This window comes from Crotalus tigris, unplaced genomic scaffold, assembly GCF_016545835.1.
Source record: "Crotalus tigris isolate CLP2741 ecotype Arizona unplaced genomic scaffold, ASM1654583v1 scf7180000023598.3388751, whole genome shotgun sequence".
Lineage (NCBI taxonomy): Eukaryota > Metazoa > Chordata > Lepidosauria > Squamata > Viperidae > Crotalus > Crotalus tigris.
In genome coordinates this window covers 3,348,634-3,373,081 of record NW_024100068.1, presented here as the reverse complement: position 1 = coordinate 3,373,081, position 24,448 = coordinate 3,348,634, and the positions used below count along the sequence as shown (strand labels likewise).

Genomic DNA, 24,448 nt, shown 5'->3' with positions numbered 1-24,448 from the left:
AACTAATTCATCTAGCCCTGCCTTTCTCATGATGTGCTCTGCATATAAGTTAAATAGGCAGGGCGAGAGTATACAGCCTTGCTGGACTCCTTTCCCAATTTTGAACCAATCAGTGGTTCCATGTCCAGTTCTCACCGTTGCTTCTTGACCCACATATAGGTTTCTCAAGAGACAAATAAGATGGTACTCTCATCACTTTAAGAATTTGCCACAATTTGTTGTGATCCACACAATCAAAGGCTTTAGTATAGTCAATGAAGCAGAAGTAGATGTTTTTCTGGAACTCCCTAGCTTTCTCCATGATCCAGTGTATGTTGGCAATTTGATCTCTAGTTCCTCTGCCTCTTTGAAATCCTGCCTGTACTTTTGGTAGTTCTCGATCCACATACTGCTGGAGTCTAGCTTGTAGGATTTTAAGCATAACTTTACTAGCATGTGAAATGATTGCAATGGTGCGATAGTTTGAACATTCTTTGGCATTGCCTTTCTTTGGAATTGGAATGTAAACTGACCTTTTCCAATCCTGTGGCCATTGTGGAGTTTTCCAAATTTGCTGGCAAATTGAGTGTAGCACTGTCTATGGGGTTTTCATGGCAAAGATACTGGAGTGGGTTGCCATTTCCTTCTCCAGTGGATCACATTTTGTCAGAACTCTCTGCTATGACCTGCCCATCTTGGGTGGCCCTGCACGGCATAGTTCATAGCTTCATTGAGTTACGCAAGCCCCTTCACCATGACAAGGCAGTAATCCATGAAGGAGGAATTGATATTAAGCAGGTAATTATGGGTGTATATAAAAATAGGCATTCAGAAGTTGGTGGTAGTTTCATGTTTTGAACCGGGGAATAATGAAAAAAACCCATGATTATTCTTTTAGGTGACAAAAGTAGGTGGCAACTGAAACAAGATATAGAAAAAGTGATTGAGCTACCCAAGATAAATGATAGAAGTAAAGCATGTGTAAGAATAAGTAGAATCATCAGTGAACAGTTCAACAATAATTAAGTGTGGATGTACTTTTTATGCAGACAATGCTATATTGTTAGGGGTATGTTTCTGAATTATGTAATGTAAACAGGACGATAGATCAGAATATTAATGTATCAAAGAGCTAAGTAACTTGAGGAAAATGGAATGGAAGATTGCAAGTTTTCCATAAATGGAAAAAATGACAGTAAATAGATGAATTTGTATACCCAGGCAGTATGTTTACTAAGATGAGAAAAATCAAACATTTTAAGATGTGTCAACTTTGATAGAGGTATAGGGGTAATAGCGTCTATTGTGAGGAATAAAAATCTTACCAAAAGAAGCAAAAATATCTACATTTCTAGCCACTTTATGGAGAAGGGAGGTATATATTATAAGAAATATTAAAGGTTAATACAGTGAGAATTTGTTATTTAAGAAGTGTCTGTGGTAAAAGATATAGGAACAAAAAAAGAATGGCTAATGAATTGTTTAAAATGAATTGAATAAAAAAGTGGCCTGTACAAAATAAATACTTTGAGGTTGTTTGATCATATAGAGCAGTGGTTCTCAACCTGTGGGTCGGGACCCCATTTGGGGTCTAACGACCATTTCACGGGGGTCTCCAAACAAGGCTGTCGGCCATTTTTTTCCTTTTCTGTGGCCACGCCCCTGGCACCCGGTGATGTATAAGTGGTTGGGGGTCACCACAACATGGGGAACTATATCATGGGGTCGCAGCATTAGAAAGGTTGAGAACCACTGATATAGAGAAAATAGTAAGAACTTAAACAAATATAGGAATGCAGAGTGAATAGATCAAGAGAAATGGGGAGATTGAGAAAATGATGGTTGCACCTGATTAAATTCTTCAGAAAGAGGAACTGACAGGCAGGGAATAATGTATTAAGGATGGCTTGAATGGCGTAAAGACACAGAGAGGTGCAAATAGTATTACACTTGGTGCAAACAATATTTATTTTCCTCTTTATTTCTTGCTTTAGGGGGGAGAGTTATTATTCTTTACTATTTTTCTACATTTTGTGTAACATTACTTACCCCCAAAAGAACAGTATGATTAAGTTTGGAGGGAGACTGAAGACAGATATTTGTGAACAAAATGGCCCCCATGGAAACTGGACTCCTCACTTCTGTTCTGAGGATTTATTTGGCACAAGGCTTTTTCTTTCATTCACAATTGTAATTTTGTAAAATACCACAAAATCTGACTTCTCTTAAAACTCAACTCTTAAATCACCTGGCTTATATTCTTAAGAACAATCACATTAAATATTTTTATGTCTTGAACATTATAATAAATTTTCACTTCTAGTATTTGAAAGTACATGCAAAACTATATGCAATAAACATTTTGAATGGCCTGTTTAATCTTATTCTGGCAGTTGGAGAAAATTCTGAGGTGAAAAGGAGCAGTTATAGTAAGATGTAAAATTTTTCTGCTGCTTTTTCTTAACATACATCTGTTATTAACAGCCTTTATGGTAGATTTCACTGCTGTACTGTTTTTATCTTGAAATCTCACACATAAGAACTTCCACCATTAATGTATTCCTTTCCAGAATTCTTAATGGCAATGGGTCCAATTTGCTCTAAAGGACTAACACAGTGCTAAGATTCAGATCTCCATGCACCAAGGGTTATAATAACCATTCTAATAATCAGTCTTAAAAAGTAATACTGACTTTAATTCACAAACCAAACACTGGATTCATATAACAGCTTTGAAATATGAAGAATAAAAAAGGAGTCAAGAGATAATACTGGAATACTATTTTATTTCCTCCCCTCCTGTAAAATGGCTTGTACTTCCAAAACATACAATAGTTAAATTATGTTAATATTCATTCACACTGTTGTACAAAAGGCCAATTTCACAAATATAATTCAGAACATTAACAGCTGATAACACTCTGAAGTCACTATTTCCTTTTCCATCTTTCAAGTGGATTTGTCCAAAATAAGATCTCTAGGAATGGTTTTGATTAATGAGTTCCATCTATGCTCCTTACAATTTAGTCTTACTAAGCAATGTATTACCTAACATAGGAAATATATTACATTAAAAAAATAAATTGGATAATTATTTGAATAACTTATTTTACCAGGATGAGTTTCTTGCATATTTGTTTTACCAAGCCTGATCAAAGCTAAACAATAGTTTCAATATGCTGTTCCTATAAAGCTAAGAGACTCCCCTACATGTATTACTAAGAGGTGGTGTTTTTTTTTAGTAAGATGCCAAATGAGTGCTTGTTCATCATTACTGATATCCCTCCTCCAACTTCTAAGTTGGCAATCTTGATTATATTTTAGGGCAGGAGTGGAAAATGTGGCTGAGCTCCAACTTGCATTATCCCTCTCCACTACAGATGTGGACTGATTAAAGCATTATATAGTAACAGATAATAGTGAGCTGATGATACCATTTAAGAGAGGCCCAGATTCCTATCAAGATTCCAGGGAACACTGTTTTCATGGGATAGAATGCCCCAAGTCTGGCTAACACCCAAACCAATCAATATAGACTGGTGGCTTTCAGTAGTTATTTCTAGGTGAAGAGGGTTATCAGGAAACTTGTAATTAGATAAATTCAACATATTGAAATAACGTATAAAAGGGTCTCCAAATCTAAAGTATCACTATACAGGTACCTAATATGTCTACCATAAATTTGTTTTTTATTTTAATTTTATGGAATAAACCAACAATATACATTTTGCCTATTCTAAATCATTTAAAGATATAGGACTTAGAATCATTTAAGACTCTAAGGTTACTATAATGGTTGCCTGCATAGAATGAATTTTCTCTAGGCATGTGCAAACTGTTCCATGCATGGAACTGTGTTGGGTAGCCAGTATTCAAAGTGAACCATGCATGCTTGGTAATCTTGGACTGTATATAGTACAAAACAATGTTGTTCTACACAGTAGTTTGTGGAAGAGTAAGAGGGAAATTGGAGGCAGGCAGGCTGTTGGGAGTATGACACCCAGAGCCATTAGAAGAGGGCCTTATCCTAATCACCTCATAACATCATTCCTGGATCTTTATCGGTTCCTTCTAGTGTTGTTTCATCCAAAATCCACAACAATGAAAACTTTCAAACAACATATTTTCTATTTCACACTTATCTGAGGTTTGATCTGATTTTGGTATCATCTGTTACTTGCCCATTTTCAGGTTCTTGAAACTATTTTTTAGTCACCATTTTGTAAGAATACAGACCCAGATTCAATCTATGACACTCCTATTCAAAATATTTTTAACACCGGGAGTTTGAAAAAGACATCCAGAAATGTCAAAATTACTGTAAACAAGACTGTTCATTTAAAAGAAGTATTACTGACTACTGATATTCACATGGAAGGGAACCAGTGAAAAATATTTCTTTTTCTTCTGAACAACTTCTTGATAATTATCCCAGCTGTTGATACAATCTTTCATCAGTCATATTTTCACTTTGAGTCAGGGCAAGAATTCATTCTGATCACTTACCAGCCATATCCCGATTGTTATTAAAATAACATAATGCCAATAACACTACTTAAATCACAGATGTCCCACATGTCCTACATATCAAGCACCGCCTCCTTTTATGTCCTCTAGTTCCTGTGTATGTGCTTGCTAGATGTACTCACTAAAACTAAAACATGCCCTCAGTGAAGCAAAGATTTATTTTTTTTTGTATAAGATACCTTAGCAACCTAGGTTGTTTTATTAAAGAACAGCTTTCTAACTAATTAAAAATATCACCTTAAGAACAATTTAGGACTATTTAAGATCTTTTTTAATGAAAGAAATTTACTATCCTATTTCAATGTTTCAGAGATATTTGATTATAGAATTAACCTGTCATTTTTTAAATAATTTTTGAAATGAATGCCAAGTAAGATGAACAACTAACTATCAATTTCTCCAATCAGATTCAGATCTGTAAACGCACATGTACTGGAGGGAATCATCTGAATTTGCTTGAAGCAATCTCCATGCGACAGTCTGCCTTCTTAAATCCATCACAGGGAACTGAATGGCTTAACATTCATAATATCTTTATAGAAATTATTAACTGTTCCTGTGCTATTGCCTGGAAACTATAAGATATAAGCATAAACAAGAAAATGGACACACAGCTCAAATATCTGAAGTCATTGAGACAGTAATGAATTAGTGCAGTAAAAATGGATAATCGCATTGCTTTTAGTGCAAATCGCGTAGGCAAATCCATCAGCTGACAAACAATTATTGCTGTTATGGAATAATGAATCCTTTCAATGGTATAAAAAAAATCTGAGGTTTTGCAATTTCTAAACTGGCACTATTTAATGACCCATGGTACTGATAACTATATATGAATATAATAAAATGTTCTTATTTACTTAACAAAAGGGAGGGCAAAAACATATATCTTGACTTATTTGCACAGGTCAACCTGTTCAAATGTATTTTTGTATTTGCAATTTGCTTGACGGATAGGGATTCTTAAAAGCCTCATGAAATTTCATAAAAATCTATCATACTTTTTCCTGAAATTCAAATTGCAGGGACAACTAAGACTTCAGAAAGCCCGCTGTTTATAAATAACAAAGTACACCAGCAATGAAATAAATTGAGTTCTAGAGCAGAGAAGCTAATACAAATACACAGAAATATTTTCTCACTGAACTAAGAGGAGAAATTATCCAGAGACTGAGAAGATTCTGAGTTAATATTTTATATAGACATTAGTGGATCTCCCAACACAGGTTAGCATGATTTGCATTGACTTTTGAATAAATATTTTTCAAGGTAGTACTTGGCTATTGGAAGAAGCAGGGAAGAGAAAGTTTGCACATGCTTCAAGAATTTCGAATTCATTTTATAGGGCATTTTTTCTCAACTTGGCATTCTTTAGAAGTATCAGAACTACAATTTCCCAAAATCTTTGTAACCTCAAGGATTGAGAATCTAGGGGTTAAAGCCCCAACCCACCTAGAAGCATCAGATTTAATAAACTGTTTTAGGATAAAAGCTCCAATTTATTTCAAAACATATAAATTTGTAAGTTTTAATTTAGAGAAAACACATTGGAAAGCTTCGCATAGATGAATTTAAGATATCTCAACCAATTCCTGTATATACTTTGAATCTATGTGCAACAGAGTGGGGTGAGATGTTGACATCATGCAAGTATTAAAACAAAAGCATATCAACTTCCCCAAACATATTTTGAAACAAAGATCAGACTTGTGTTTATCTTCTTAAAGTACCAAAATATTTCTAAACTACTCCATGACCAAGGAATGAGTTAAAATTTCTCAATCTAACATTAAGAAATTACAGAAAAAGGTTGATGACTGCAAGCACCACTGTAAACATTCAAAAAGGTGCACAGAAAATGTTGAGGAGTAATATTGTTTGAGTTTGCATGACACATGAAATTCTAAAGTACTTAACCACATTTTAGTTTAGATTTGTGCAATTTAATCTGTGTTACTACTTTCAGGTGAGCCCTATATACCCATAGAGTTAGGTGAAGCATCTCACACAAATATGTCTATTTAAGTAAAATATAGACTGAAAATGACTGATTTAAAGAGTACACTAACAAATTCATAGCTCTTTGGGGAAAAGTTCAACATGAAATGAGAGAGTCATTTAAAACAAGCAAAAAAGCCACTTAGTGGCTTGCGTTGCACTAGAGTTGGCTTGTTCTTACAAATGCACATAATTTTCAATGCTCCCTTTCACCACTTCAACCTGGAATCCAAAATAAATATTTTCTATCCATGACTGGCAAGCCTGAGGCACTGAAGAACTATCATTGGATGGTTTAGATTGGAAAGAATTAAAGGATTACTAAACAAGAATTACATTTCAGAGGAAAAACATGAACATGTAGATTACAGGCTTATTATAAGCAAAAAAATGTTTTCCTATATGAGGAATGACAGAGTTGTATAATATGTGAGCCAATAAACAAAATTTAAAATAAGACACAAAGCACACTTTGAAGTAAGTTTGTACAACAAGAGTTTTAAATTCTATTCAGACAACATTGACAAAGAGACTGCTTCAGAAATTTTAACTTGTAGATAAAATATTATTGCTGACAGAATTCAGAAAAATATCCAAAATAATTTTAAAAATTCCAAAAACTTAAAAGAGGAAGAGACTGAGAATGCTCCTTTAATGAATTATACTGGCAAATTGTATAGGGAATTTTTCATATAGCCAATAGAAGCCCTCTGAAACAGAAAGAGGAGTCAAATCAAATTCTGTAAAGTATAGGGAAAAATGGGATTCAGAATTCCTTCCAGTATGAGGAAATATGGGACTGTTTCTATACATGCTGCTCAGCTTACAAAAAGATTCAGAACTTTAGAATGAGTGGATTCATATGACCCATAAAAAGAAAAAAAAAATTCTGGAGCAACTTTCATTGCTGGAATAATTAGTATAGTATAGGATCTCTATATAACCTTGTATATGAAACGGTCAAATGTGGCCGCCATGTTTCTTTTTTCGCCTTTTAAAGTAACAAGGAGAATCATTTTTTTAACTTTGATTTTATAGCATTTCACCAATTAACAGGAAGTCATTAAAAGGACTAAAAGTATCTGTATTAAAAGATAACCGCTAATCAAGATTTGAGTTATATGTTTTATCATGAAATCAGAGCAAGGTGCTATCTCATTTAGAAGGCACTAAGACGAAATATTTTGAAAAAAACTGGCTTTCCCAAACTATCACATGGGCTAGATAAGCTACAGAGTATGGTATTTGATGCAAAATACTGTCAAGTAAGTAAAATTCTTTCAGACAAATGTTTCAAATTAAAAAAAACTTTTTATACAGGAAAACTGTATTAAACATCAGCAAATAAAAACAAACATGCCAATGGGCATGGACATGTGAAGTGTTTAAATGGTTAACTTACTATAAAGTAATACGTTTTAACTATGAACAAGCCAATTCAAGTGTATGTGTGTATATGCATGTATGTTAATATATTAAAATCATATAACCTATATATTTAAACAAAGGACAAAGTAAACCAATGGACTGTTCTGCATTTTAACAGGTGATCCAAACTGCAAGATTTACTTCAAGATATGCAATTAATTTTGCTCTGGTAAGGACTAATTTTTCAAGGCAATATGAAAAATTGAATAAATTTGATAGCATGAGTATAAAACAAAACAAAAATGGAATTTCTATCACAAAACAACAATAAAGTACATGTAAAATAATTGTCAAAATTGGCAGTAATTTGTCCTATTTCCTATCCACCATTTCTCCCATGCTAAATCAAGAATTCCAAGTTACTTAAGATATGACTTGAACCTAAACATTTAAAAGGGCTTTTTTTTCAGATGTGACGTCTAAATTAAATTAATGCTAGAAGGAAGAAAATAAAAAAAACTAATCAAAAATTAACAAGTCAACAGTATTATTAGACAAGATTTGCACATTAAGGGAAAAATCAAAGAAGCAAGTGCTACAAAAGCACCTATTTTAAATTATTTCAAAATGATTACCAAGAATTTAAACATGTGAATTATGCAGAATTTTCTGCAGTTGGTTAAGACTGAAGAGGGCATTAAACTGATTATAAGATCAAGGAAATGTGTTATGTTCCACAAAAAATAATGCAAAACCTCCAGCTAGTGTAGAAAGTGAAACTACTGAAAAAAACAGATTAATAACAAGTTGCTACATTTTCATTTGCTCACAGGTCCCAGACATGCAAGGGCAAATTAATACAAGTAAAGCCAAAGGCAGAATTAGAAAGAGATAAAACTGTTAAAATGGTATAAATAGGTAGATATGCATGAAAATTACAAATGACACCAGATGCAGAATTGAAAAAGACTTGTCATACATTGTGACTTACAACCACTGAATTTAAATGATATATATTTAGCATCACTACATTGGTGAGAAAACCACTTTGCTTCAGGCCATGGTGCTGCAAGAACACCCTAAAAGAATTAGACCTAAGCAGGACCAACCGAGCAAGGAAGAACATGCATGAAAGATTATTAGCACATGGTAGAGCCAAGGATACTATGGAAAAACAGTTCATGTGCTACTCTGATAATTGGCCTAATGCTAATCCTTACAGGACCATTCTATGCTGTGTTAATTTAATAAAATATAGGGGGAGAATGATGGTACAGTCCCTGCTAGATAATAGAGTTGGCTCAGAAGAGGCATAAGCACAAAAAGAAATGCTCATTTGCACACACTGTCTTAAACTTAGGTTGGATCAAATAACCTGTTCCTCAAACTTCCCCTATTAGTTTAACATAGGAACATTGTGTTAGCATTGTTTAACACAGGAACTTTTATATTAAGAAAAGAAAAATAACACAGAAAGTCACCCACAGCCAGAGATCCCCAACTTTCAAGTAACTATGTCTCTTGGACAGCTATATTAAACAACACTGCAGAATTTCATAATATTTTGTGCTATGTTGATAAGCCAACCTTTTATGTTCACTCTATGTTCAATGTATTAAGTGAATATTCACCTAGTTTTACTCAAACATTTGATACATCCTCTTTGAGAATGAATTATTCAAGTTAACTATATTGCAAATTAAAAAGAGAGGACAAATTACATTCTCTATGCTTCTTTTAGATTGAAAAAATATGTGTTTAAAGGCTTGTCATTCAAAGTGTAGAAGAAAACATTTCTGTTAAAAAATCCAATATTAAAAAAATCATTAAGACACTGGTATTTTTCTTCTAATCTTACAAATCTTACAAATATACTACAGCTTAACCAAAAAAAGATGTCATCATGAGCATGCTGCTGTTTAGCATGCAATGCCACTGATAACTGTTTGGTTCCAGATATCAAAATAACTTCAATTCCCCAGCTGCTAATCCCACTTCAAAGCCCTCATTAATAACATTTTTAAAAAAGGTAAAATCTAGAGTTAGTGGCAATTCTTTATCTTCACAGTAAATTGTTAACAAAGTGAGCTGTATAATGGTCATCTGTAAAATGGCATCATCAGTCAATTGGACCCTGAAAAATAAGTTTGATGCAGTTCTGGTCTCCAGATAGCTGGGTAGCACAAAAAGGGCAGGCAGCATGGAATGCGTGAGTACCATGTGGCAATGGGATCTGAGACCAATATTTGGCAGATTTTTCTGAGCATACATGCCCGCAAGGGGTGAAAGCATACGTTGGTGGACCAGCATCAACATAAAAGCCTGCCTCACACCCAAGCCAAAGAGGAACATAGGGACCAACAGTTCTGCACATAGGGCATTCACGCTCATTGGCTTCTGTATCACTGCGGTGTCCCCAGTTATGATAACCATGGACATGGCCACAGCTGAGGTAAGCCCACGGTTGTTTTTCTTCTACCACTTCTTTACGGTTAATGCTAGGAAAAGCCAGTGTATTCAGTCCCACAGGGCACTGGGGCCTTGCAGCATTGATTTCTTGTCGTAGAGCCTCAATGTGTTTCTGAGTTGGTGTGTGAAATAAGCCATCTGCTGTTCTCCACAAGAGAGTGGCCCCACATAGATCAATGAGAGAACCATCTTGTAGGATGTTGGTTTCATTTTCCACCTAAAATGCCAGGCAGAAAAGAAGAAGAATTTGAAATCAATTCCTTTCTCAATGTTCCTCACAGTTCTGGAATCAAAGAAATTTTTATTTTCCCTTTAAATTTTTTTTATTATGATGACCCAGCCTTTTCTTTTTTTCCTGTGTAGAACACTGAGATAATGGCATCAGTACAATAAATACCTGAATAAGAGCTAGAGCAACAGACAATTATTATTTGTTATTATTTTAGCAGTCTTTTCTAACTCCTGCATTTTTAAGAGGTGTGAGTTCATCTACCAGAATTTCCTAGCCAACAAAATTCCCTATATCCATATCCATCTGATTTATAAGCTGCCCCATTACCCAAGTCTAATAATTAGTCACAAACATATTCAAATAATAAAATAAATAGAAAAATGCTTGTCTGAGGGCCAGTTGAAAGAGCCACGTTCCAAGGCTTGCATAAACAACAACAGTGCTATAGCTGTGTGGACTTTGGAGGAGTGAATAGATAATATTATCTCATATAGGGCAGATAGAGGTACAGGAAAGTACTAAGATCTGACAGCATTTGAATGATGGAACCTGAAGCATCCCACTATACTAATTTTATAGGATGGGCAAACATAAATGGAAGAGATGTTTCCATAGATCATCAGACCTCAAGCCACAAAGAACTTTTTACACCCACTTTTTGTTTAGCAATTTCAGTTAGCAACCATTTGCAATATGATAGTAATCAAAATCATTTTCCAGCCAATGCAGCATTTACTATCAAATTTCATGCCCTGACAACACATAGAGAAAATCTGACTGACATGTCAGCAATCAGTGATCTTCATGGAGTTTCTCTCTCTCTCTCAGGTGTTCACCCTTTCTTTAATTTGGTCGTCGGAATGGAACTCCGTCGCTAAATGAGGACTGGATGTAAATGATGACCAGCACTTTGAATTCCACCTACTTACCAATTACCAGCCAGTATAGATTGTGGAGCAGAAGTGAACCTAGAATGTTTCAAGGTATACCCATATCCACTCACAACTCCACAATCATGGCCAAATGTGGCTACCAATTAGTCTTCAAGGGCAGCCCACATACAACACACTGCAACAGTCCAACTTTGTGTAGTATCTCCCAATTCAGGAAAGATTCTAAGTATATCTTTATGTATCTTTGTGAGCTGATTTCCAATCTGTCTCTGGGTGCAACTCAAGGTGCTAGTTATCACCCACAAGACCCAAGGTAATGTAATTTGCAGGATTACTCAACTCTTATGGTTCCCATCCATTTCACCAGATCCAGCAGGTTAGGTATCCTCAAAGTCCCTTTTGTTAAGCTGGATTTCTTTCCCCCCAAATCCCTGTGTGGCTTCTCATTCGGGAGGTAAAATGGTTCTGTTGTAAGATGGATTCATGTTTATTTACCTTTGCAGAGTTTTTATGTTGTCATGTTCTTTAAGCTTCTTTTGAATAATATTTACTGTTTCTTTAACTAAGAACCACTTTAATGTTCTTTAATGGCTAGAAATAATTTTAAATCATGTTTTTCATCATTAACTTACTAGCTTGCCTCTTTGTTGAGCAGATCTTGTTTCCCGTAGAGTATATACATCACCGCAGACTGAAATTTCTCGCCAAACACCAGGTTTAGATTCTTCAGTGAACCCCCCTTTAGGATGCATGACTAGAACGCCATTAGTTGTTAATCCATCCATGTGCCCATCTGGATTCTTCCATTTTGCTGCTTTTTCCTAAACAAAATGCCACAGCAAAAAAATTAAAAAAAAATATTCAGGCTTGCATTACCAAGTGCTTAATACAGCCAAGTATTAGCAGCCACACATCAGAGGATAAATAGAAGAACAAGAATACAGCTTGGAATCAAAAACAGATTATCAGTAACTTGGACTAATGCTGTGCAACTAAGTACTATTTTTGCTAACGGATTTCCTTTATCCATTTCAAATAGAAAATAAGTTTGTCTTAATTACGGCCCTTCCAATAGATCATACACAGCAGCTTTCTTTGGCTTTATCTCTAAAATACTTTAACATTTATTAAGAGAGATGCAGAAATAAATAATAGTCAATAAATAATATGTAAGTGGAACTAATTACCTGGGATTAATAGGGAAAGGAAAGGAGAAGATGAAGTCTATTTTGAGATATATAGCAATTAAAAAAGAAACCGAATAGTGTTTTCAGAGAAAGAATGGACAAATTCTGACCAAACATTCAAAGCAAGCACTGTTTTAGTTAGTCAAACTCAGTTCTCATTTCTTGCTTCATTTTTTTTACAAAAATAAAAATGCTGCTCCTTTGTGCCACTACCATTGCTAAATGATCTTATTATATTATTGACTGCGTTCTTTGATTATTAACTCTACATACAAACTAAACATACATAAGGTGCTCTAAGTTGGCAGTGATGGGAGCAGCATATAAACATAGCAAAAACAAAACAAAACAGAGGAAGTAAACAAGCAGGCCAGCCAAGCCAGCAAACTATCTACTTCTATCTGACGTTCTGGAGAATTGCTACTAGTTTAAAGCCCATAATATTGGATAAGACGATTAAGCATTCTAGAGCACTGTGCATGGGTTGCGTTTGAAGGCCACCCAGAAGGTTCAACTGATGCAAAATGCAGCAACCTTAGTGCTCATGGGTGCTTGCTATTGGACACATGTTATACTTATTTTGGAAACCTGCAATGGATTCCTATCAGCTTCCAAGTGCAACTTAAATTAATTTATAAAGCTTTCTATGGCTTGTTGTGTTATCTTCCTGTCCGCATCTCTCTGAAATCAGCACAACCATTTTGATCATGCTGGGAGAAGCAATTGGTTGGCTCTCATTTTTGGTATTTCAAAGAGACTGAGGCCCATTTGCACAGTTTTTACCACCAGCTCAACTCTCTGGAAGTGCTTTTAGGAAGCTTCTTAAAACACAGTTTTTCTGGTGGTGTTTGGGAGCTGATGCCAGATGCTTTTTGGACGGTAGGTTACTCTATTTTCACTGTTGGCTTTATTTTCATTATTATTGCTGGTTTTATCTTGTGAGTTGCCAAGAGTTAGTGTGTGATTGTAATTGGATGATAATGTGATATATAAATACATATATGTATATAAAACATATAAGGAACGGTTGCTGGAATTGGGTATGTCTATTTTAACAAAGAGAAGGACGAGGGGAGACATGATAGCAGTGTTCCAATATCTCAGGGGCTGCCACAAAGAAGAGGGAGTCAAGCTATTTTCCAAAGCACCTGAAGGCAGGACAAGGAGCAACGGGTGGAAACTAACCAAAGAGAGAAGCAACCTAGAACTAAGGAGAAACTTCCTGACAGTTAGAACAATTAACCAGTGGAACAACCTGCCTCCAGAAGCGGTGAATGCTCCAACACTGGAAGTTTTTAAGAAGAGACTGGACAGCCATTTGTCCGAAATGGTCTAGGGTTTCCTGCCTGAGCAGGGGGTTGGACTAGATGACCTCCAAGGTCCCTTCCAACTTTATTATTATTATTATTATTATTATTATTATTATTATTATTATTATTATTATATACAATACGACTATTCTCAGAACTCTTTATTCCTTTTTTTTATAAAATGGATGGATTTGCAAGAAACAGTCATCACTCTGAGAGAAGCTATTATATGAAGCAGCCCTTCATCATATGACACAGAGGTCATGTCCTGACTTATATGAAAATTTGGCATACTCACCCCAAGGAATATGTTTTTGGAAGAGTCAAATCCTGCAGCAAAAATTCTGGCTGTGTATGGTGCATTCCGGTCACAGACAATGCGGCATGCAAACCTGGAAATAGTACTTTGGGTGATCTGAGTTTCATCACTGTTTTGGCTGCCTGAAATTGTATCTGTTACAACAAAATCTATGGGGCTCTCTGTTGATCTGCCAACCTGAAAGAGTTAATAGTATATAAACAAAAAATCCCATAAGTGAACTCCTGTGAACAAATCAAAGTGCACAGTTTAACTGTTCTTCACAAGCCCTCCCCACTAGAAAAGGGCATAGTTTAAGTCAGCGTTTCTCAACCTTGGCAACTTTAAGATATGTGGACTTCATCTCCCAGAATGCCCCAGCCAGCACGGGGAATGCTGCTTCAGGATGCAGATCATCCTATATTCAATCACAGTTTGGAGGATCTGAGGTAACTGAATAGAAAACTGCCTGAGGCTTGAAAATTACAGGTAGTCCTTGACTTACAACTATTCACCTAGTGACTGTTCAAAATTACAATGGCACTGAAAAAAGTGACATATGGCTGTTTTTCACACTTACAACCATTGTATGCCCACAGTCATGTGATCAAAATTCAGATGCTTGGCGACTGGCTCATATTTCTGACGATTGCAGGCTCCTGGGGTCATGAGATCACCTTTTGCAACCGTCTGACAAGCGAAGTCAATGGGGAAGCCAGAGTCACTTAACAGCCATGTTGCGGACTTAACAGCTTAATAGTTGTACCAAGAAAGGTTGTAAAATGAGGCAAAATTCACTTAACTATTTCACTTTGCAACAGAAATTTTGAGCTCAATTGTGGTCGTAAGTCGAGAACTACCTGTATTACATTCAAGTTAAATAACACTACACTAGATGTACTGTTAGATGCACTCAGGAATTTCTTATTTTCACAATAAATATCGCTTACCAGAAGATATCTGCATACAGGTAGTCCTCAACTTATGACCATTCATTTAATGCCAGTTTGAATTAATGATGGCCTTGGAAATGATGCAAAAGTTTTCATGCACACACACACACACACACACCAGTCACATGACCACAGTCTGGGTGCTTGGCAACCTCTTTGAACTTATGACAAGTTGCCAAGCACCCCATAATCATGTGATCATCATTTGCAATCTTTGCTGGCTTCCCCAGAAAGTCAATGGGGAAGCTGGCTGGGAATGTTCAAGCTGCTGCTACTCGTTGAGAAGATTCCTTCTAGTCTCTGGAGGGTGGCTGAAAGAACTCCTGTTTATCAACTATTAAATGATTTATGTTTTAAAAAATCAATAAAATATATGGGGGAAAAATACCAGCTGAGTTCAGGAAGCATTAGGGAAGCAGTGGTGGGCAACACTCGCTTTCTAGCAGCAAAGGAATGGAGCTCCTATTGTGCTCATCTATAAACAGAAATTCAATATTGTACCGTATTTTCCGGCGTATAAGATGACTTTCTAAACCCTGAAAATCTTCTCAAAAGTTGGGGGTCGTCTTATATGCCCAGTCATCTTATACGCCGGAATATACGGGTATTACTATCTAGATCCATTTTTTAAAAATTCATCTAGGCAATTCTCTGGGTAAAGTAGCTTATTAGGTTACAGGAAAACATTTAAAACCTATTGCTGAAAAAAATTCAATTGTATTTTTTAAAAAAATCAACATTTGCCAGATGAGTTACTGAAACACCACTACATTTCCAATTTCATGCATTATTTGCCATTCAGACATGACACTACTTTATCTGATAGCTTTCATTCTAATAGGGGAAAAAAGTGGAACATATTGCCAAATCCAGTGTTTTTCTCCCACTTGAATATCCATCTGACTTACTTTGTCAACTACGAGACCAGTGTTAGAAATATGCTCCAAAAAACAACTAGGCTGCTAACAGGCAGGAAGGAGGGGACAATCCCCTCCTATCTGTAGCCAACACAGAAATTCAGGATATTTTTTAATGGCCTTCTGTCAAGCAAACTGGTGAAAAAGTGGAACAATCTGTCCCTCTCATCAGCCCATTACATTTCCATGCTAATTATGGAGGAAGAGGCTTCCTGTCCTAGTATGGAAATAAAGTGCACTGGCAAAGAGGGGATGGAGCAATCCAATCTGTTCATTTGCCTCAAAGCAATTCCTGGTTGTCCAGGCTACCAAAGGAGGCTTAAATACCAGGCTGTATCAGATAGTTGCCATAGTGAATATATGTCACTCAGGGCTGAGTTGCTGGGTTCTTGGCATTCCCTGTGCTTGCTTTTCTTCCTGCAGACATTTCATTACCAAGCTAGGTAACATTTTCAGTGCACAGGGAAATGGAGATTACTGATTGTGTAGATGAAGTAGCTTGTCCTACCAGCCTTCTTCACTAAGGCATCGCTTCTTCCTGGATTGCTTCTGAGTTAGATATTGTTTCTTCTTTGATTTTTCTTGTTTACATGGGTTTTGTGTCAGATACTATCAACTACCTCAAGACTATAATTTTAGCAAGCATTAACACTCTCAGAAAGTCCAAGCTGGTTCAGGACTGCTTATCTTGTGGTATAAACACTTACATTTTTTACATTCTAGAGTCAATGTATAGGAAGCATTTAATTGCTGAACAATAGTGAAGACACGGAGATACGACATGATTAATTTCTAGATGGGAGACCTTGTCATATGAAACCAGTCTGAGCTTTTCAAAAAATAAATAGGATATCAATTTAACAAATAGCACTACATGTTCTGGCTTGGAAAATCACTGAAGTAGGAAAAATCATTAAAAAAAATCCAAAGAAAAAATTGAATTAATCTACTTCCAAACAAATCTTGAAAATTAACTAAGGCCTGTCCAGATGGAGTGGGGAGTTGAGGCACTTCTGTGGACCTGTTATACTGAACATGATGTACACAGTGCATGGACATATTTTCAAAATAATTTTGAGAAGATCAAAATATAAACAACGCAGCTACCACTAGTTCTTACTGAGAGAGCTTTCAAAAATGCCTGAATAAGATCCATCCAAGTTCAGGAATATTTTTCTAAGGCACTGCTCATGTGTCACCCAACTACTTTTCAAAAGCATGCTCTATTAAGAAAATAACAGGAAATATATGTATTAATTGTTCAAAAGATCTGCTATAAAAGGATGTTTTAAATATTCCACATGAAAAACTTTTCAGTGACAGAAAATACATGGAACTGCTGTTACATATCACTATCTTGAAAATATTTTGTTGCATGCATTTAAGCTAGGAAACCACACAACTAACCACAGATTCCTAGCGTACATTCATGTAACTAGTAAGATAACTATGAAATAGTTGCAATCTACAGTTTGCAATCTATAGTATGCAATCTATACATAAAATGTATATTTTTCTGTACAAAGCCATAAACTGGACAGAGAAGCAATTAGCATTCTTCTTCAGCAATTGTAATACTTTAATTATACAGATTATTTCAGACCAACTTTGGAAAATCTGAGAACAATGCAATACTAGGATCAATGGCTACTAGCCTTAAAGGCAGTGTGACTGCCTCTAAAGGCCATGTACTAGGAGGCCAGTAGGCTTCCTTGTGTAATTGATTGGCCCTATGAGAACAAATTGCTGGATTAGATGGGCCAGGGGTCAGATCCAGCATGGTAGTATGTATGTTCTTAATATAAAAGACAGAGACAGGACAGAGCATAAAAGCTTGCTGAAAATTACTTTTCATATGACAAATTTCCAAACCCAAAGGACACATATGATACATTAAAATATCTAGGAAGTCTATTTTATGATACCACAAGCAACTACTTTTATGTAATGTTAGTACACTTACCTGAAACATATCAGTATCTTTATCATGTGTATATTCAACTACAACGGTCTGATTTCGTGACAAGGTGTAGGAGATACTGTGTTGGCCCTTACAACTGATGGCCTGTAGAATAAAACATTCTCTGCTTTATTTAAATAACATTTCTGCCAGGGAAAGAACAGTATAAAAACACTTGTAAATGCACTTACAAACATGACTATACGCTTCAAATGGAGTTTTTAATTTTATGTACAGTACAGCATATACTGCAGTTATTAAGTGTAATCATAACAAATTAAATAAAAATATTCTTTTGGGAAACCAAGAATAATCTCTCATGTAAGATATAATCATTTATGAGTTTCTGAATGGGACAGGAGGTAGAAAATACTGAAATCTACACTTCAGGAAAAGTCAGGAAAAGAACGTGCCTTCCTCTGATTTCAATTCTTCTGTTTTTTGTTTTATATCTTTTTACATTGGAAATACTGCTTGATGAAAATTTTCTAGAGGAAATTGATATTTTTATATGAAAACCTATTTTACAGATGTATTCAACATTTTATTTCAGTTTTTAAACCCTAGTACTACAATATAGCATTTTCTGTCACAAGAAACTTTATAGATACATTTCTTCTTTTTACTCTGTGGCCAGAATGACTATACACCAAGGCGCACGGAACACTCTTACTGCCCACCAAAGTGGTACCTATTTGCATTAGTATGCTTTCAAACTGCTACATGGGCAGGAGCTGGGGCAAGTAGCGGGAGTTCACTCCATCACACAGTACTTTGGTCTTGAACCCAGGCTGATCCATCACACCCCCATGTTTGGGTATATTGATTACATGTATTATTAAATACCACTTCTCAAATTAAACATTAATTTTAGTGTGATTAACAATAATAAATCGGTGGATAGTATTTTTAAATGTTCCTATTTTGTTAAGATTCCATTTATTAGATATGTCTTTTTGAATACCACATGTATGCCTGTCCATACAGAGACACACACACACACACACACATACACACACACACACAGAGAGAGAGAGAGTCATTTTGTTTCAGACAACAGAAATCTGGGAAGATTCAAACCACACAGAAAATGCATTCTGAGTAATTACCTCATATTTTTAATACCTCTATTACCTGTAAATTGAATTAACATTTTCATGGGTGAAATACCACAAAACTAATTCACAGTTTATAGTTAGATTATCTCTCATTCTTTATAAGAATTGTAAATTAACAATAATAAGAGCTTTTTATCAGAAAGACCTTTTAACATACAGGGGCATTTGCAAGGGGCATTAAAAAAAATCAAGATGGCAGTTTGAGTCATGAGACAACTCTGCCTCATGTATCATAATTGCCATATGAACCTTTTGACATGTACCCCCCCCAATCATCCAGCTCTATGGATGCCTCTATATACTACTAAATACCTATACTACTAAAATTCTCATTATGGGCAAGATGGGCAGCATACATGTTGAATAAAAAAAAATAAAATGATCTTTAACTAAGTGAAATGGTGCCTCATAGAGCAACCATTTTTGAACCAAGGAAAGTCAAATGGGTTAACATATAGACTGTGTCCAAAATCTGATGCAGTCATGTGATCATTTTCAACTTTTCATGATAGTTTCCCAGCAAGTTTTGCAATCCCTTACTTCTTCCCCCACCCAGCAAGAAGTAAGGAAACGAGGGAACTCAGTGGAAAAGGTAACAAGAAGTCAGAAGTTGGTTCTGCTCCCACTGCTTTTTTGCTTACCTATGACATTCATTTTCTCTGTTTAGATGAGGAAATATCGCTGAAATGATAAGCCAACATGGGTTGTCTAGTATATTATACAACCAAAATCCAAAGCTTGCATTTAACTGGCATTCCAAACAGAATAATCTGTCAGAAAAAAACTTGTCAAAGGAGCAACTAAGAAATACAAACTAAGGAACAAATGTTTCCCATTATTCTAAGAGTGCAACTTCCAACTGACTGACAGTCAGACTAGACTCTGTGCAGCATATTAAAGGCAACATTCCAAAAGTGGATGGAACCAGTCCATGCTGGATTTTATTATGTAACAAGAAACATTTTAAATTGTTTTTATAGGATTTTATTAATAATTTGTGTTTGGAACTCTGTACTTTGATATGGCCTATGGGCTAATCAATTAACTGAACTATAGAACTATGTAACAAGAAAGAAGATGTGTAAAAGATATTAATAAACTGCCTAGTCCAGGGGTAGGCAACTTTGGCTCTTTTATGACTCGCGGACCTCAACTTCCTGGCTCAGGAATTCTGGGAGTTGAAGTCCAAGTCCACGAGTCATAAAAGAGCCAAGGTTGCCTACCCCTGGCCTAATCATATTTATCTATGTAGATTCCCAGTCATCCAGGTCATGGTTGTCTCAAAGGTGTTTTTTCAAAAGTCAACTGGACTATGTTTTTTCCCTTGAGGAAGAAAAAGATATTTTGTTTCTCATCCAAGAAGCTTCATCAGTTCGGGCTGATGAAATGTCATCTTCTTCCTCAAGGGAAAAAATATGGTCCAATTGCCTTTTGAAAAAGCACCTTTGAGACTGCCTAGTCATAAAGGTCCTGCAAGCCGCCTTGAGTCACCATATGTGAGTAGGTGGTAATATAAATTTTCTAAATAAATAAAGTAATCTCCTAAATATTTCTTAAATTCAAACTACCACGTGCTTAGCCACTGATAGATAATGTTTAACATATATTTGTTCTGCAGATATGCTTAAGAATTCAGGTACAGCTGAAAAACATTCAGCCATTTCCAGTCAAATAATTAGAATTAAGGATATGTTTGAAAGGTTATTTGGAAATAGTTGATTACAGACTACAAGTTAACCCCAGCTTCATAGGTTGGCATTCTGAAATATCCTTTAGCAATTCTGTTTTTTTACTTCTATTTTCTACTAGGTAAATTATACATATGTTCCTCCCACATAGATACAGGGTGTCCTTAGTTTGTAATTACAGAAATTAATGTCCTGTATTTTTAAAACAACTATTCATTTAGTACTACTTGTACTTAATCTTATTTCACTGAAACCATTTGTACAATTTGAAAAGCACATTCACAGGAGTTTGGTGCCTTTATCAAGTTTCTTTCAACATTTCTTTCTAAATACAAAACATTAAAGGGCCTAAGAGCCAGATAATTCATTATTCTTGATGATTAAATTAACATTCTTTAAAATGGAAGTTCAGTAGCTATTAAGAAGAAAATAAATACGAATTATTCATAGCTTTATAAGGAGTTTCAGTTATCTTCTATAAATATATAGAAGGCTTTTAGTGTTCGAATAGTACCAAGACAGGTGCAGAAACCAGAACCTAACAAATAGGCAAAGCTAACAAACTTTTTTTTGTTATTATATGGACCACTGGATCCTAGCCAATTCCTCCTAGCTTACCTACATCCCAAACTGAATATAGAAGATGCAAAAAGCCTTGCACCTCGTATAAGTTAAGCATACAAGTTTTGCCTCTATCCTACACTACTTGGCAAAGTATATTTGTCAATGCTGCTAATATTGAATATTCTTGCTTTGACAAAATATGTAGAACTGTCTGGTACTTTTAGAGTTAATTCAGATGAGAAACAGAGAGGAGAGAAAAGCCCAGGGAAGGGAAGGGAAGTGAATCTTTGTCCTCCAGGTTAATTGGAAGATGTGAATCATAATCCCAAAATAGGGGAGGGGAAATGCCTGGAATGTTATATGCAAAGGAAGGGAAATTCAGATCTTGGCACTCTCCATGCCGTGCTGATATTCCTTTTACACTAATAAAGGCTTTTTAGGTTAAACCATGCCTGAAAGATCTTTGAAGTGTTTCATTAGTCAGACTCATGACAATATTGCTGCTTGCCAACTCCTGCTCTGATCACAGAATGGAGAAAGAATGAACATTGCACAGTTAGTAGGGATATTATCACCTCATTTACAGAAATAGTGTTGTTTACTTTGTTTCCTATCTCTTTCTCTGTTTTTGATCATTTATCTCTATGTATCAATTGAAAAGAAGAGCCAATATAATGTTAACGCATCAGGCTACAAGCCAGGAGACTGAATTATAGTCCTGTGTTAGGGACATAGTGAGCTGAATGACCTTAGGCCAGTTACTTTCTTGCAGCCCTGGAAAGAAGGCAATGGTAAACCACTTCTGAAATCTTGCCAGGAAAATTGCAGGAACTAGTCCGGACAGTTCCCAGGCGTCAGGACAGACTGAAAGACACAAACATCAAAAAAAAAAACCCTACCACAAGTTAAAGAAGTATTGCTGTATTTCCTAGCAATGCTGAATGCTTAGCAAAAGTTTAAAGTGCTAAAAAGATAGGAGTGTCACACTGCCTTTTTATCCAATTATCAAAATCACAATGGGAGATAATGCTACACACAATATTAGAGAAGATACTACACTGATTTATGTTACAAGTTACATATTGGTCCATAATTCTCACTACAGCAAGGATAGAAACTACAACGTAACTTTAGGAAATGCATTATTTTCCTTGTGGGATAATATACTATGCTTTAGACTTGTCTCATTCAATTATTATAAGAACTATTGAGATAATATTCCCAAAGTGTTATGTTAATACTCTGCATCATAAATAGCATTCTTTAAATTATAAGTTATTAAAATGCAAATGTCTCTCTAAAAAAAGACAGCGGAAGGTTTATTTAAATGTACAAATGACCACTGAAAAAGAAAAACCACAAGTACAGTTTGGCAACTTGTTCTCTCCTTCGCTATGGTTTCTCTGTAACATCTGAATGGAGGAAAACAGCTAGGTATAATTACAAGCAATGCAGAGGACAATGAAACACAAACAAGAGTATATGTTATCTAAAAAAACAGCACCTGCTTTGATCTTACTGTCTAGATAATAGATGTTTCAGACCAAATGGCAGCATAATAAATACTTTGCAGGTCTGCTGTCAACATTACAGATGCTATAGTACAGGGCTTTTCAACCTTTTCACCCATTGTACCACTTTTAGGATATGGCAATATCCGAGTACCACCAGTCGCCTAGCAAGGTGTCAAAAACTTGATGACCAGAAAAAAAAGGAAAAAAGTGATAAAGTACAGGTAGTCCTCGACTTACAACAGTTCACTTAATGACTGTTCGAAGTTACAATGGCACTGAAAAAAGAGCCCCCCAAGCCACAGCCGAGCAAGACACCTGCCCACCCGGTGGCACTCTTCTTCCTGAGGTTTTCACATTTCTGTTGAGGATTGGTAGCGGAGGTGGGGTGGGGGGTGTTTGGTTTTTATTCCCCCTGTCTGCTGGGTGGTTGCAGCAGATTTTGGTCACTTCACATGACCCTGGGACACTGTACCGTCATAAATATGAATCAGTTGCCAAGCATCTGAATGTAAATCACAAGATCCTGGAGATGCTGCAACATTCCAGCTGATCGGCGCTTCTTCTGGGCTCAGCAGAAGCGCCAGGATCAGTGCTGCTTTCCAGCTGATTGGTGCTTCTTCAGGCCTCACTTCAGAAGTAGCTAAACACACATAGGATCTATCCATTAAAACAGAAAAAACAACTTCTACATACTGGTAAATAAGACAGGCCAAATTTCTTGATATTAAAACTATTCTATTAGGAAGGGAATCAATTTATAAACAAAAACTGAAATCTTATGTGAAGTTGGCTATATTCTCACACTAATCAAACTGACACCATGTATCCCAAATGCTGTTGAAGATTATGAATGCAGAGAAACAAATCTGTAAATAGTCATAAAAGTGAAGTGACTGATATAGAGGCTTTCCACTAGAAGAAAAAATGACTTTGCAGGGAGTCCAATATGTCCCCACGAAATAGAATTTACATTAAAAGCAAATGAGACATTTTGAGATCCAGAGCTGAGAAATGAATGATCAGTGTATTATACACACTGAAAAGCAGTTAGTCTTATAAAGGTACAGAAGTAACCAAATTATTGCAATACAGAAAAATCTGTCATTCTTGAATACACAGATAAACTACACTGACTTTTTTTGTCTGAACAATCTAAAATGATTATTCTGTTCTCATCTGTTCCAGACAAATTTATGACATGTTCTTGCAATTATAGAACTGTATTCTCACAATTACATGATCAGAGGATATATTATACTGCAGGACAAGAAAAGATGACAGCTAGACTAAAATATTATTGAAATTGATTTTATTAATGAAAGAAGTTGATAGAAATCAATTATTAGAAAAAAATGAAACACTTTCAGTGCAAATCAAACATATACCAATTTCCTTTTATGGCAGAATAAAGAACACTTCATTGGCTTCTGGTTGCTTTTTTGTAAAAATGCACATAGTCAAAATTCATAAAGA

The 24,448-nt window shown here is 35.6% G+C and overlaps 1 protein-coding gene across 2 annotated transcripts in view; it reads right to left on the bottom strand.

The window, feature by feature from the left end:
• Window positions 1-2,745: 2,745 nt before the first annotated feature.
• The window catches only part of PELI2 (pellino E3 ubiquitin protein ligase family member 2), a 59,438-nt gene continuing 37,735 nt past the window's right edge, over window positions 2,746-24,448 (bottom strand). For both annotated transcript variants that reach the window (XM_039319457.1, XM_039319458.1), the window contains exons 3-6: window positions 18,095-18,196; window positions 14,262-14,459; window positions 12,099-12,287; window positions 2,746-10,558 (exon numbers count right to left, since the gene is read on the bottom strand). In XM_039319457.1, coding sequence (XP_039175391.1) covers window positions 9,992-10,558; window positions 12,099-12,287; window positions 14,262-14,459; window positions 18,095-18,196 — 1,056 coding nt within the window. In that variant the 3' untranslated portion in view covers window positions 2,746-9,991. The remainder of the gene's footprint in view (window positions 10,559-12,098; window positions 12,288-14,261; window positions 14,460-18,094; window positions 18,197-24,448) is intronic.